Consider the following 13935-nt stretch of genomic DNA (forward strand, 5'->3'; position numbering starts at 1 on the left):
TTTTCTGAGATTCTCTTTATATTAGAATTTCAGCAGAAGGATGTGGCATGCTCTTTTTTTAGGTGGGTCACAAATCACATAATTTATGGACACGTGAATAGTAAAATACGTTTGCAGTGTAAGCCTACACATGTCTACTCAGAAGTAAACCTTGTGTAGATCAAGAGGTGTCATATCCTAGGAAATGACTGCAGCCTAAAGCATGCTGAATTGTGTTCAGCTCACACAACCATCTCAGATTAGGGATGGGTGAATCTGTTGGTTTTAATTTCTCTTGGTTTTTATTTTTCCAATCTTAAATTCCGTTTTCCACATTTGGTTATTTTTTTTTGTAAAGGCCTCATGAAAATCCATCAGCATTATTGTGTGAATTTCTCCTAACATGCCCGTCTGTATGCAATTTTACCCAATATACACAAATGCTCTAATGCATTTTTGTATGTTATTCTCACTAGCATACACATTTTATGCACACTTTACCCCAATAAATGAATTATTATGCACAGTACACAGCTGCAGAGCTGCACTACAAAATTCATAGAACTTTGAAGGTTGGCTGTGTTTTGGTTCTTGTATTTTAGAAAATACAAATTAGGTGGGTTTGCCTTTAGGCTTCCTCAGGCTTCCTCAACCTCAACCCTCCAGATGCTTTGAGACTACAATTCCCATCATCCCTGACCACTGGTCCTGCTAGCTAGGGATCATGGGAGTTGTAGGCCAAAGAAAATCTGGAGGGCCGAGGTTGAGGAAGCCTGGGCTAACTGAATCAAATTCTACCCTATCCTGACCGCAGATCCAGTGGTGGCTGGTGCCCATTGAAGTCAGGGATGCCAACAGTAGCTGGAGCCAGAGCCAGTCACAGGCAAAGCCAATCCTCGTTTTGTCCCCATCCTTGTTCTTGCTGAGTTCTACTAGGGCAACATAGAGACTAAAAAGGGGAAACAAACAGGCATGAGATTACTGCATTGCAGGAGGTTAGACTAGATGACACTTGGGACCCCTTCCAACACTATGATTCTATGATCCTCAGTTAATTTACCTAATCCCTTTTTAAGGCTGTCAAAATTGGTGGCTATCACCAGATGTCGTGGTAATGAATTCCAGAATTTAACTGCATTGTACGCAGAAGTCTGTCATCTTATCTGTGCTAAATCTCCCACCTTTCAGCATCATTAGATGCTCCCAGGTTCAAGTGTTAGGAGAGAGGAAATAAAACTTCTCTTTCTCCACACTATGCATAATTTAAATACCTCTATAATGGCCTACATTGCCTTTGCCCCCACTAAACTATTTAAGCCCCAAGCATGCTAACTTCCTCACAGGAGAGTTGCTCTAGCTACCCTGATCAATTAGGTGGCCTTTTCTCTTCTCCTTGTAAGAGGTCAAATGTTCAAATGCTCCCCATACAAGGGGGAAAAAAGACAAAGCACAGCTCCTTGAACAAGGGAAAAGAGTCAGCCAAGCATCTCCCTAGCACTCAATCTGAAGTGGAGCGATGCCACTGAAGGTATAAACTTCTCTTTAATTTGGGGCACGAGGAGGCTTTGAAAACTGATTTACCACAGCTCCCTGCATCATTCTCATGGGAAATGAACAGGAGAAGGCCATTTCCTCCTACCCTACCTTAAATTCCTGACACTAGCACCTGCGAGGAGCAGGCTAGTTTGGGGGATGCTGCGAAGGCTGTGTTTTGTGTCACAGCTCTGCCCTCGAATACCTTGCTCCCACTCCACATCCCTCAGCACCTGCCGCCTAAGGCAGCCACTTCACTCCGCCTAATAGTATGGACGGCCTTGGGTGGATGGGAGTCCCCTTTGCCTCTTCAGAATCTCCAACTGGCAAAGGACCGCTCGGAATCCAAGACCATAGGGAGCCTAATGTGAAGCAGCAGAAAACGGTGGAAGGGCATCTCTCGATCCAACTACGGGGGCAGCCTTGCCACCAGCTACCCTTATGTATCCGCAGCTGTAGAGACAAGACGCCACTCTTGCAACTGGGTGACATCCATTGTCCTGAGGATCTCGGTCTTTTCCTTTCTTAAAGAAACAGAAACATGGAGAGCTGGTCACAGTGCAACTCCAGTTAGCAGCTCCAGTCTTTAACTTCCTTTATGTTGACGAATCACAGGTCTTCCCAGAGCCTGTAAGGCCCATGTTTGGGTCTGATTTGTCATCCTCTGTGGCACTCATACCTCAGGGCCTTCTGTTGGGCATTTGGATGTCCATGGGGACGAACGTCACTGTTGTGGTGCGACTGGGGCTACTGGTGTCCTGCCCCAGCGTGGAGGGGGTTGTGGCTTTGGCGTTCTTCGGTTCCAGCTCCCGCTTTGTCCTCATGCGTCTACAAGGAGCAAAGCAAACATTGCATTATGTCTTGACGTAATGTCTCAGGGTGGTATCCATTTCCCCTTCCTCTGCACTATTGCCCAAGGTGGGAAGGAAACCTACAGAATCCTCTGTCCTCTAATGGGCATGTTGCGTGGTCAGCAGTCCCACATGATGAGCTATGCCACACCAACCCTCTATCTGCAGCCTGAAGTGCGGCAAACAGGCCCATTTGGACAGGATTTATCCACTCCAGGAACACAAGATTCCCAAAGTCACAAGGGAGGAATTGATGATGCAGCATCCCCGCCTTGCCACACTGCTGCCCTTCCCAGAAGATGGGAGTGGAAAGGCCACAGTTCAGTTGCAGATCATAAGCTTTGCCTGCAGAAGGTCCTAGACAGGGTTAGGAAAAATTCCAGCCTGAAAACCTCAAGAGCTACAGTGGTACCTCGGGTTTACTTAATTCATTCCGGAGGTCCGTTCTTAACCTGAAACTGTTCTTAACCTGAAGCACCACTTTAGCTAATGGGGCCTCCTGCTGCTGCTGCCGCTGCGCTGCCAGAGCACGATTTCTGTTCTCATCCTGAAGCAAAGTTCTTCACCCGAGGTACTATTTCTGGGTTAGCAGAGTCTGTAACCTGAAGGGTATGTAACCCGAGGTACCACTGTACTGCCAATCCTGAGCCAGATGAATGAACTGTCTGGCTTAGTATAAAGGCGGCTCCTTATGCTCTTAAAAGGGAGCAACCGTGATGTGCATTCTTGGTCCCTTCTCCATTGTCCTGAGTTACTGGATAGCTGTCGAAGCAGCCCCTGCTGTAGCTGCTCCCATGTGATCAAGATAACACAAAACAGGTCTATTTAAATACATCAAAAGAGGCAGCTGATAATGCATTTTGCCTCTTAGGTCACTGCTACTAAGCTCCACCCTCCTCTCTATTCACTGGATCACCCTTGCATATTTTGCCCCAAAGCAGCAGCATATCACCCTCTTCTCCATTCATTGGGTTGCAATGCTAGTCCTACTCAGAAGACATCCATTAAGTACCTGACAAATTTAGGGCCACTGATTTTAGTGGGTTTGCTCTGAATAGAGCTTAGTTGGATACTGCCTTTTGGGTCTCCCTTGTACGGCATATCACCTCTAAGTGAGGATCTTGCAAAAGCAAAAATTGCAGGGCCGGGCTGTGGAGCCGCACCACAAACACAAACATGAAGCGGATCCCGTGGAAACACCTGCGAAACGCAGGGAACGCTGCCCACAGCCTGCTTGTTCTCTTGAGAAATCAAAGGAACTTGAGCCCAAAGCCAAGTCACTGACTCACCTATTATACATTTTCAGCGAGAGGAGAACTGCCGTGAATATAACTATGATGCCAACTACAATGGCCGCCACAATCGCTCCAGAACCTAACAGGAGGAAGGAAAGAAAAACAATACTAAAGTGCTAGTTACAGGTAGGTAGCTGTGTTGGTCTGCCGTAGTCGAAACAAAATAAAAAAAATCCTTCCAACTAAGTTTGTTATTGGTCTGAGCTTTTGTGTGCATGCACACTTCTTCAGATATTTTTCAATACTAAAGTGAATGGGGGTCAGCCAAGGTTTTGGATTTCAAAGTGTCTCCAGGGAGATCGATACCTTAGTTACATCTGAGGGCTCAGGGGGGGTCCATAGCTCAGTGGTAGGGCATCTGCTATGCATGCAGACAGTCCCAGGTTCAATCCCTGGCATCTCTGGGTAGGGCTGGGAAATACCCTCATCTGAACCCCTGGAGAGCTGTTGCCAGTCAGAGTAGACCATTTTGGACTAGATCAGCCCATGGTCTGACTCAATATAAGGCAGCTTAACTGTTTGGGGGAAGGGCCATAGCTCAGTGGTAGAGCATCTGCTTTGCATGCAGAAAGTCCCAGGTTCAATCCCAGGCACCTCCAGATAAGGGTTGGACTGACTCATGTTTGAAATGCTGGAGAGCCACTGCCAGGTAATGTAGGCTGTGTTGAACTAGCTGCTACCTGTCTTTATTTGTTCCTATTGAGGGCGATTAAAAAAAACAAATTATTATTTTCTTTGACTTTTTCACTTTCTCAGGAGTGTGGATAGGACCACCCAACACTCCCCATTTCTTAATCACAAACTTCTTTTGAGACAGAACAGACTGTAATATCTCCTTTGGGCATGCACAATAATAGTAGGGTCAGTCCTTTGAATCTGTGTCAGGGACTCTTTCTTTTCAGAGGAAAAACAACTTCCTTAGGACTGAAATAGGTGTGACTTGAGAGATCCAGGACTGGATTTTACATCGTGATTTTTTGATCTCTTTAAAAAAGCTGTCAGTGGTTCCAAACGGTGATGGACAACTTCCAACATTTCTTACCACTGGCCATCCTGGCTGGGGCTGACATGCAGTCCAAAATTATCTTGAGGGGACCAGGTTGGCAAAGGCTGTTTCATCAGGACAGTGATCCTGGAGTGGGAGATGTCTTCTTTTAACTACCATGCTATTTCCCCCATTTAAAATGCCTCACACAATACCTGTTCAAAAACATGCGGAACTTAGGCATGCAACCCCAAAATGTCAGCTTTGCATTTATCTTACTCTGATAGAGAATTTGTTCTTGAGACTTTGTGGCTGCATCTGTTGAAGACACAGAATTCTCAGACACCGGCGCAGCTGTCGTCATCTTGATCCCAGCTAGGCAGAAGAAAGCAAGAGCTATTTTAGAACTGTGCAAAGCGAGCAAGGGGAGAAACAAAACAGGTGCAAGGAGATCACTCGTTGGGCCAATGCCTGATAGAGGAATATATACAGAACTCTTGGTCTTATCCAGGTAATGGGTTGCATCTAACGCTGTGTGAGTGGCGTCAGACTAGCGCAACCAGATTCCTTCTCTGCCTATGTGGCCCCTAAACCTGCTCCAGAGTCCGGCAATGGCACTCATGCTGAAACATCAGAAACAGAGGGAATGGTACACACACACACACACACACACACACACACACACACAGCTGGGAGAAAAGAACCTGTCCACAGCAAATCTATCATGTACGTAAGTCACCAGTGAAGTATGTGGCATTGTAAACTACGGAGTGTATGAATGCCATTCAGATCCATTCCTACACAGAGACACCTGTATTGGTGGGGGGATAAGTAAGAGCATGTAAATGCCAATCAAATACAGAAAGCAAGTGTGTTGGCCATTCTATATAAAGCTAAAGAGAAGCTAAGAGGCCACTTGCATGAACAGTCATTCATGAAAATGCAATCATTCTAGCATTGCAAAGTTTGTTGATACTTGCAGTGGCACAGAAACAGCAAACAGTCTCACAGTGAGTGGAGCAGGCAGGGATGGCAGTGAAATGCAAAAAGTACAGCCTGTGACAATTCAATTACATCTTTGTCATTAGAGGTCCAAGTGACCGTGGTGGCTAGGAGAGGGGAGAGCCATGTATGGCACCTTGAGCTCCTTAGAGAGACCGTAATGCAATAAAGAAACCAAACAAATAACACCTGGAAGGCACCACATTAGCCACCTCTGATATATACAAATGGCATAAAGGAAAGAATGAATTCTCTTTTATGTTTCAAAAGCTTCTCTGCCCCATTGCCTGAGGGAGATTCTTACCCACCACAAGCTAACAAGGTTTTGCAGTTTTTTTCCGAAACAGCACAAAAACCTGACAACACTGTTTACCTGAGCTGTGAGTGGAGATTCTTCTTTGTGAATGGATGTTAGCTCTCTGAAATCAACAAGCATTCCAACCTCAGTGCTCAATTTTCGATCTGGCCTGGGCCAGAGCTACAGTTACTTGCAGGAAATTGACCCAATTTGTGACTATGCCAAGAACCCCACCCACACCCATTTCAGTGAAAGAGAGCTTAAGTCTTCTTCAGTTGCTTAAGGGTGAAAACTTCAGGTTTTGGAGGTGGAGGACCAGGGGAGCATCCTCAGTACAAAGCCTGAAAGGGCCAGTAAAGCAAGTGCAACAATTGCCAAGGACCATGATTCCAGCTCTACAATGACTGTTCTGTAGGTGGAATTTCAACCAATCCAATTTTTGAAAAATAAAAATGGGAATATTCAGATAGCTGCTGGCAGCCTGCGAGAATGTTGGCTTTCTTCTGAAGTTTTGCCCCCGGTTTTCAAAGCTTTGAATTGCAATGTTGTTTGTGTCCAAGCGGCCTTGCTATTTCTAGCCAAAATGGGGAGAAGCAAAAATGAAAATAACTCAGGCCCTGAATCCATAACTAGGTCATTCTCCTCTAAGTGAATGGTGCCTTTGTGTGTCCAAGGCTGAGTTACTTTTGTAACATGATAATCTACTGTGGTCGGGGATACTTCCCCACGCTTCCTCGCCGCTCTCCCTCGTTTGAAAAAAGAATTGAAATCTCAAATGTTCTATTTTCCTAATCCACCAACCCTATGATGTACGGTTTTTATAGTGAGTTCGCAGTTCTCCTGATTCAACCTTTCCGATACATAAAGATGGCTGCACCTTCCTAAAGCAGGATCTGTGGTGGTTTTACCACCATCCAATACAGTCCAAAACAGGCTGCTGGAAACCCAGTTCTCACTTAATAAGGAAATAAATGCAGCAAGGGGCTGAGTCAAGGGACTGTGCTCTTCTTGCAAGAGGGTGGCAACATGGAAAGGCCAGCATGATGGGAAGCCGGAGGAAAAGGCTGGACAAATATTATTGTAAGGCAGCTGGTGTAAGGGCTACTCACACACAAGCTAGGTGGAGCTTTCACGTTGAAGGCTGTGTAGGGAGGGGAGAGAAATTCAATTCAGTTTGCATTTAAAGGTGAATAGATCTGGTTTACACTTTCCAAAACAACATGCGAACCAAAACACAGAGCCATCCTTTGAAATTCACGCTTCTTAGAACTTTGCAGTGCAAAGTTACTCTAGCCAAGTAATGAAAATAACACACAAAAAGCATTAGGGAAAATTGCTTTGCAGAAAGGTGTGTATTAAGCAAAACTGCATACAAACACAAATTGAAGTAGAAATGCGAAGAAGTGAATTTAAGATCGGAAAATGAGAAAGAGAGAATTTGAAATTGACAGATTCATGCATTCCTAGATGTTTGCCTTTGGATACCAATTGCAGGGAGAGAAGCAAATAGCAAAGGATGGGAGAACTGATGGGTAACCTCCTTCAGAAGCCAGATAGGGGAACTACGACCCAAAGCAGCTCAGATGACCACAGTATCTTCTGTACCAGCTCCGAGAGTTGGGGCTACCATGTTACAGTGATTGCACTCCTACTTACTGGGTCAGTTCCAGAGAGAAATAGTGGATGACTGTATCCTCAGGCCACTGGCAGCTGATCAGTTTTGTCCCCAATGCTATTTAATATCTATATGACTCTTCATTTTAAATGTTTGGATTTGTACACCGAGTTTTATTTGTAATGGGCAGTTGTGTTTTGTTTTCGTATTGCTTTTGTCTGGTTGTAGAAAATATTACTGCTGGATTTTGAAACCAACTGCATCTTCAAAGGCACTCGGAGCTGTCCGTGGTCCAGCAACCTTGACCAGGCTTACCCTGGGGGTTCCAGTGTCAGACCAGAACACTACACTCGCAATCTAACAATATTTGGAGGACCACAGGTTCCCCACCACTGACCTACATGTGCTGTTCAACTGCTTCTTTAATTTTTGACTTGTGCTACTTGCAATATAGCTGAAATCTTATAGTTATCCTAACTACAGTGGTGCCCCGCAAGACGAATGCCTCGCAAGACGAAAAACCCGCTAGACGAAAGGGTTTTCCGTTTTTCGATGCGCTTCGCAAGACGAATTTCCCTATGGGCTTGCTTCGCAAGACGAAAACGTCTTGCGAGTCTTGTGATTTTTTTTCGCTCCCCCCCCTTTTTCTAAGCCGCTAAACCGCTAACAGCGCTAATCCGCTAATAGGGTTGCTTCGCAAGACGAAAAAACCGCTAGACGAAGAGACTCGTGGAACGGATTATTTTCGTCTTGCGAGACACCACTGTAGTTAAACAATGGCAATATGTCTTGAACACACAGATGCTTTTACTTGGCCACAGTGAGAAACAGGCTGCTGAACTAGATGCCCCTTTGGTTTCTGTTGCAAGCATTTGCAAGGCCTTGTTGTTTGGAGGTGTTCACACACCCTTAAATTGTATCCTCTGATGTGCAGACTAACAAACAGAGAATGAAAGAGCCCTTATTGGTGCAAAGAGACTTCTCCAGCAAGGCTGTAAGAATAAACACCCACCATCTACTTCCTCAGTGGTCTGCATATCTCACTGCCTTTCCTGCATTTGAACGTATAGGGCTGTAGCCAACTAAGTTTTACTCATAGTAAGACCATTGACGCTAATGGACCTAATAAATTTAACAATAATAATTTGGTCATGTTCATTAATTTCAACGGATCTATTCTGTGTAGGTAGGACTAGCACTGGATATAATCCATAGCTTATAATTATCAATCTGGTAGGATATATAAATTAAGAAGGGCAGTTTTTATGTTTAAGTTAGGATCTATGAAATACTTTTATTGTTAGTGTCCATTTACTGGTGCTGGAGGAGACTCTTGAGGGTCCCATGGACTGCAAGAAGATCAAACCTACCCATTCTTAAGGAAATCAGCCCTGAGTGCTCGCTGGAAGTACAGATCCTGAAGCTGAGGCTCCAATACTTTGGCCACCTCATGAGAAGAGAAGACTCCTTGGAAAAGACCCTGATGTTGGGAAAGACTGAGGGCACAAGGAGAAGGGGACAACAGAGGACGAGATGGCTGGATAATGTTCTTGAAGCTACCAGCATGAGTTTGACCGAACTGCGGGAGGCAGTGGAAGACAGGAGTGCCTGGCGTGCTCTGGTCCATGGGGTCACAAAGAGTCAGACACGACTAAATGACTAAACAACAACAATAAACTATTTTTCTTTCTCTCTTTCTCTCTCCCCCCCCCCCCGCCGCTATATTTGCAAAAAAAATTAAAGGTTGGGCAGAATGGCTCACTGGGCTGGCTCTCTAACCACAGCCCAGCATTTGCTAAAATAAATTGGTACCAGTAAGCACCGAGAAGCCCCCACCTATCTACCCACCCACTGCCGTTGCCTCCCTTCTTATTCATGCTGAATATAAAGACTCTTTTTCTCTTCCTGGACTGAACTCATTCGCTCGCCCTCTCCTCCTCCACAAAGCACCTGCCTTCTCTTCCCGCAACAGGAACCTGACTCTCAATCTTGCACCTTTCTGTGGGGGAAAGACACTGCTAACGGATCTGTCAGCCTGCCCTCTCCCAACACCCCTGTCCTGACCCACCAGGTGTTCTCAGGAAGGAAAAAGGAGCCATTTCTTTGGGTAGGAGCTGAGTTGACTCTCACCTTCAACAGGCTTGTCAGTTTGGGCAGCATTTCCTGGACGGCGGGAGAGAGGAGGCCAAGGTTTTTTATTATTATTATGATTATTAATCCGAGCACCGCTGCCGATTGCCAAAACAAGCAACTGGGTGTGTGGAAACTGGCCACAGGCGAGGGTGTGTGCATGTGGGATGGGGAGGACAGTCATTGCCCTTGTTACCTTTGTCTGAATCCATCAAAAATGCACAATAGACCACTCATAGCGCACACTGAGTCCAGCCATCAGAGTGGTTGGAGCGTTGGACTAGGACCTGGAAGACCAGGGTTCAAGTCCTTGCTTGGCCGTGAAGCTCACTGGGTGGCCTCGGGCCAGTCCCTGCCTCTCAGCCTAACCTCCCTCATAAGGTTGTTGTGGGGATTAAATGAGGGGGAGAACCTTGTACACCTCCTGGAGTTCCTTGGAGAAAAGGCGGGATAGAAATGCAATAAAAGAAACAAATAAAATACTCTCCAGTTAGGACTATGTATGGAACTTTAACTGTAAGCTGGTTCATGGGTTCTGTCTCTTTGTCACACGCTATCATGATTAAGAAATGGAATACTGGGCTGGGCAGGGCAGGGCAGTAAAGGTAAAGGTAAAGGTACCCCTGCCCGAACGGGCCAGTCTTGACAGACTCTGGGGTTGTGCGCCCATCTCACTCAAGAGGCCGGGGGCCAGCGCTGTCCGGAGACACTTCCGGGTCACGTGGCCAGCGTGACATCGCTGCTCTGGCGAGCCAGAGCCGCACACGGAAACGCCGTTTACCTTCCCGCTAGTAAGCGGTCCCTATTTATCTACTTGCACCCGGGGGTGCTTTCGAACTGCTAGGTTGGCAGGCGCTGGGACCGAACAACGGGAGCGCACCCCGCCGCGGGGATTCGAACCGCCGACCTTTCGATCGGCAAGCCCTAGGCACTGAGGCTTTTACCCACAGCGCCACCCGTAATTGGCCAGCTGTAATTCAGCAACATTTGGAGAGCCACAGGTTCCCCACCTCTGCACGAGAGTCAAACAGAAAAGGGCTGTGATAGGCCTAGGAACATAGGACACGTTCAAGGCCTTGATAACATAAAGCCATTCACTTAGAAGGATTTTCTGCTGTTGCCCCTATACTACAAAATGTGCTTCCCTCTGCCGTTTGTGAAGCAGCTTCAGGCATTTTATAAAGACTCAACTTTTTGCCCAGGCTTCTCCTGACCCATAAAAATGGACCGTGGTTTAGAATCATAGAATCATAGAGTTGGAATAGACCACAAGGGCCATCGAGTCCAACCCCCTGCCAAGCAGGAAACACCATCAGAGCACTCCTGACATATGGTTGTCAAGCCTCTGCTTAAAGACCTCCAAAGAAGGAGACTCCACCACACTCCTTGGCAGCAAATTCCACTGTCGAACAGCTCTTACTGTCAGGAAGTTCTTCCTAATGTTTAGGTGGAATCTTCTTTCTTGTAGTTTGGATCCATTGCTCCGTGTCCACTTCTCTGGAGCAGCAGAAAACAACCTTTCTGGTTGTTTATGTGTACGAGTCCTCCAAATGATTGTTTTGTTCTTTTTTTATCTGTTTTTATCCAGCTCTTTCATGAGTTTCAGTTTGTATTTTTATGATATTGGGTTGTTTTCAACTTTTACTCAGAGTGGACCCATTGAAATTAATGGCCGGGATGACTAGCTTATGTCCACTAATTGCAATGGGTCTAATCTGAGTAAAAGTTAATTGGGTCAGTGCATCTGGCTGTTAAACCAGAAGGTTAGTGGTTCAGAGCCCACCCCATAATGGCTGTAGGCAGGGGGTTGGACTAGATGACCCTTGGTGTCCCTTCCAACTCTACAATTCTGTGACTACAACTCCTTAGGTTTTTTTTTCATATTGTATACCACTTTAGAGGGTTTTTAAAACTTTTTTTAGCAGTTAAGAAATGCTTTTAAATAAGCAAAACATAGCTACGGGGAGATTTTGTATGAGAATAGCTTGAGTACATCTCTTCCTCAGAGGGGGGGGACTGTGGGGGGGGGACATCCTTTCCTAGTTATGCTTTGCTGGCTTCAGTTTGCCTCCCTGAAGGCAAGGTGGAGCCTGCTGCACCCAAAAGCCCATTATGGCTTCCTAGTGTAAACATTCTCCCATCTAACATTCCCTCTCCTACTACACTCTGGGCCAAGCTAATGCAGGCAGCTGCCTCAGGCCTGTAGTTACCAGAGAGGCCTCGTAGCCTCCAACAGGTAGGCCTCCCCACCCTCCTATTAATCAAGGGTTGCCTACACATGAATTTGACAGCGGACCCACAGTCCAAAGAGGAGGACGGAGGATCGGCATGACTCCCTTCAGCACTTAAGCACACACTACAAAACCCAACTCTGGGATGCATTTAAAGTGCTGTGGTGCCACTTCAAACAGTCATGGCTTCCCCCCCAAAGAGCTGTAGTTTGTTAACGGTGCTGAGAGTTGTAGGGAGACTCTTTTCACAGAAGTAAAGTTTCTGGAAGTGAAGAGGGATTGTTAAGCCATTGTGAGGGGAATTGGGGTTTCTGAACAACTCTCAGCACTCTTTAACAAACTACAGCTCCCAGAATTATTGGGGGGAAGCCATGGCTGTTGAAAGTGTATCACAGTACTTTTGAATGTGGCCTTAGTCTGATCTCAGCCTCCAATGGAAGATATGGGGCCCCTCTGGACAGCCCTTTTATTGTGTGTCCATGACGATTTGTGTTCATGGTGGCATCAGGAAGGTTATATGTGATCCTGCTGTCCATACTGCTTGTGCTAGTTTCCAGTCATTGCATGCCCTGTAACTTCCTGTTGAAATCCTGTAACCTCTTATAGCACAAATGTTACAGGAGGAAGGGGGAGTGTTGCCCCACTTTTGTTGTGCTATTGCACAAGAGTGCCCCTCCCGATGGCAACAGCGCAGTAACACTGCAGAGCACCCAACAAGCGGAATGATTTTGTGAACAGTCCAGTACAAATCAAACCCTAATGCACTATCATTGCGCCAACGACATGTTGCAACACATACATGCAGTTCTGGAAGAGCTACTAGTTCTCACTGAGGTGATAAACTGATGTCTCTGGGCTGCTCCACTTCAGACTGTGCAAGCCACTTCAGGCTTACATGACAGAATGCTCATGATGGATAGCTCAGTCAGTACAGAATGAGACTCTTAATCTCAAGGTCATGGGTTCCAGCCCCACATTAGGCAAAAGATTCCTGCATTGCAGAGAGTTGGACTCTATGAGCTTCATGCTCCCTTCCAACCCTACAATTCAATGGTTCTATGATTCTTCCTTACATGCCCCCAAGGAAAACAAATGTCAAAAAGAAAAGATCTAGCTTTCTCCTTGCTAGAATACGTCTTTTAAGAGTCTGTTTAATCTTTTTATTTTTAAAGAAAAAACAGCCTTCCATGTGCATAAATCAAAAAGCCCTTGTTGAACTCCGGTTAACGATAGTCAATTGCATCAAGCAACCGAAACTGCTTGCACTAGCAGAACTGTTTAGTTGCATATTGCCCTATGGGTTTTTTCCCTTTTGGATCAACACAGCCACCTCTTTTATTTTAAAAAGTACATCTGTACATTCAAGTAGTAGTATTTTTATTGTTTTGCTATAAGCCATAACTAAAAAAGACATTCAGATTTAAGCCACAAATTTAGCTCTTCATTTCCAGCCCTTAAATTCCAGGCCACCAGTGCAAATAAGGAAACACACAAAGTAACAGTTTTTCTTATCAAGCAGCGAAAAAGCCCCATACAAACTCACTAAACGTAACAAAATTCTCAGATAAATCAAACTCAGACAAATACTTTTCACATGGTTTCTTATGCATTCGGTTATAAGATAGGTGCATGGGCCAGGAAGCATCAGTGCACACATTTCTACCTTAATGACAAAGTACACAAGAGATTTCAGATTGCATCTCCCGTCAAATAATTACCACTTTCAAAACGAACATCTCCTTGTCATCAAGAAAACACTGATTAGAAGCCATACAGGCACACTTCACTGCCAGTTATTAACTCTTTTTCAGAATTCAGCTGACCCCAGCAAAATTCATTTTACACTCGCAAGCTCCAAATGCAACAACCAGCAGAGCCAAACGCACAGGAACCCATTGGTAAGGAAACCCCATTAGTAGGCACAATCTCGGCATGCTGCAAAAACATATATGCATGGTAGAAAAATAACACATACGATTCCAGAGCATGAATATTCTGGAGAAAGTCAGAAGACTA

The 13935-nt window shown here is 45.5% G+C and overlaps 1 protein-coding gene across 7 annotated transcripts in view; it reads right to left on the reverse strand.

The window, feature by feature from the left end:
- NCMAP (non-compact myelin associated protein) overlaps nt 1-13935 on the reverse strand; it is a 27070-nt gene continuing 13135 nt past the window's right edge. For 6 of the 7 annotated variants that reach the window (XM_082232201.1, XM_082232207.1, XM_082232205.1 and 3 more), the window contains 3 exons: nt 4923-5018; nt 3653-3737; nt 1-2340 (listed from right to left, as the gene is read on the reverse strand). In XM_082232201.1, the coding sequence (XP_082088327.1) occupies nt 2193-2340; nt 3653-3737; nt 4923-5018 (329 nt within the window). In that variant the 3' untranslated portion in view covers nt 1-2192. Of the gene's footprint in view, nt 2341-3652; nt 3738-4922; nt 5019-9626; nt 9722-13935 lie in introns of all 7 variants that reach the window. The other variant, XM_082232202.1, reaches the window with a different exon arrangement.

Source organism: Podarcis vaucheri, assembly GCF_965113315.1.
Source record: "Podarcis vaucheri genome assembly, chromosome: 7".
Classification (NCBI taxonomy): domain Eukaryota; kingdom Metazoa; phylum Chordata; class Lepidosauria; order Squamata; family Lacertidae; genus Podarcis; species Podarcis vaucheri.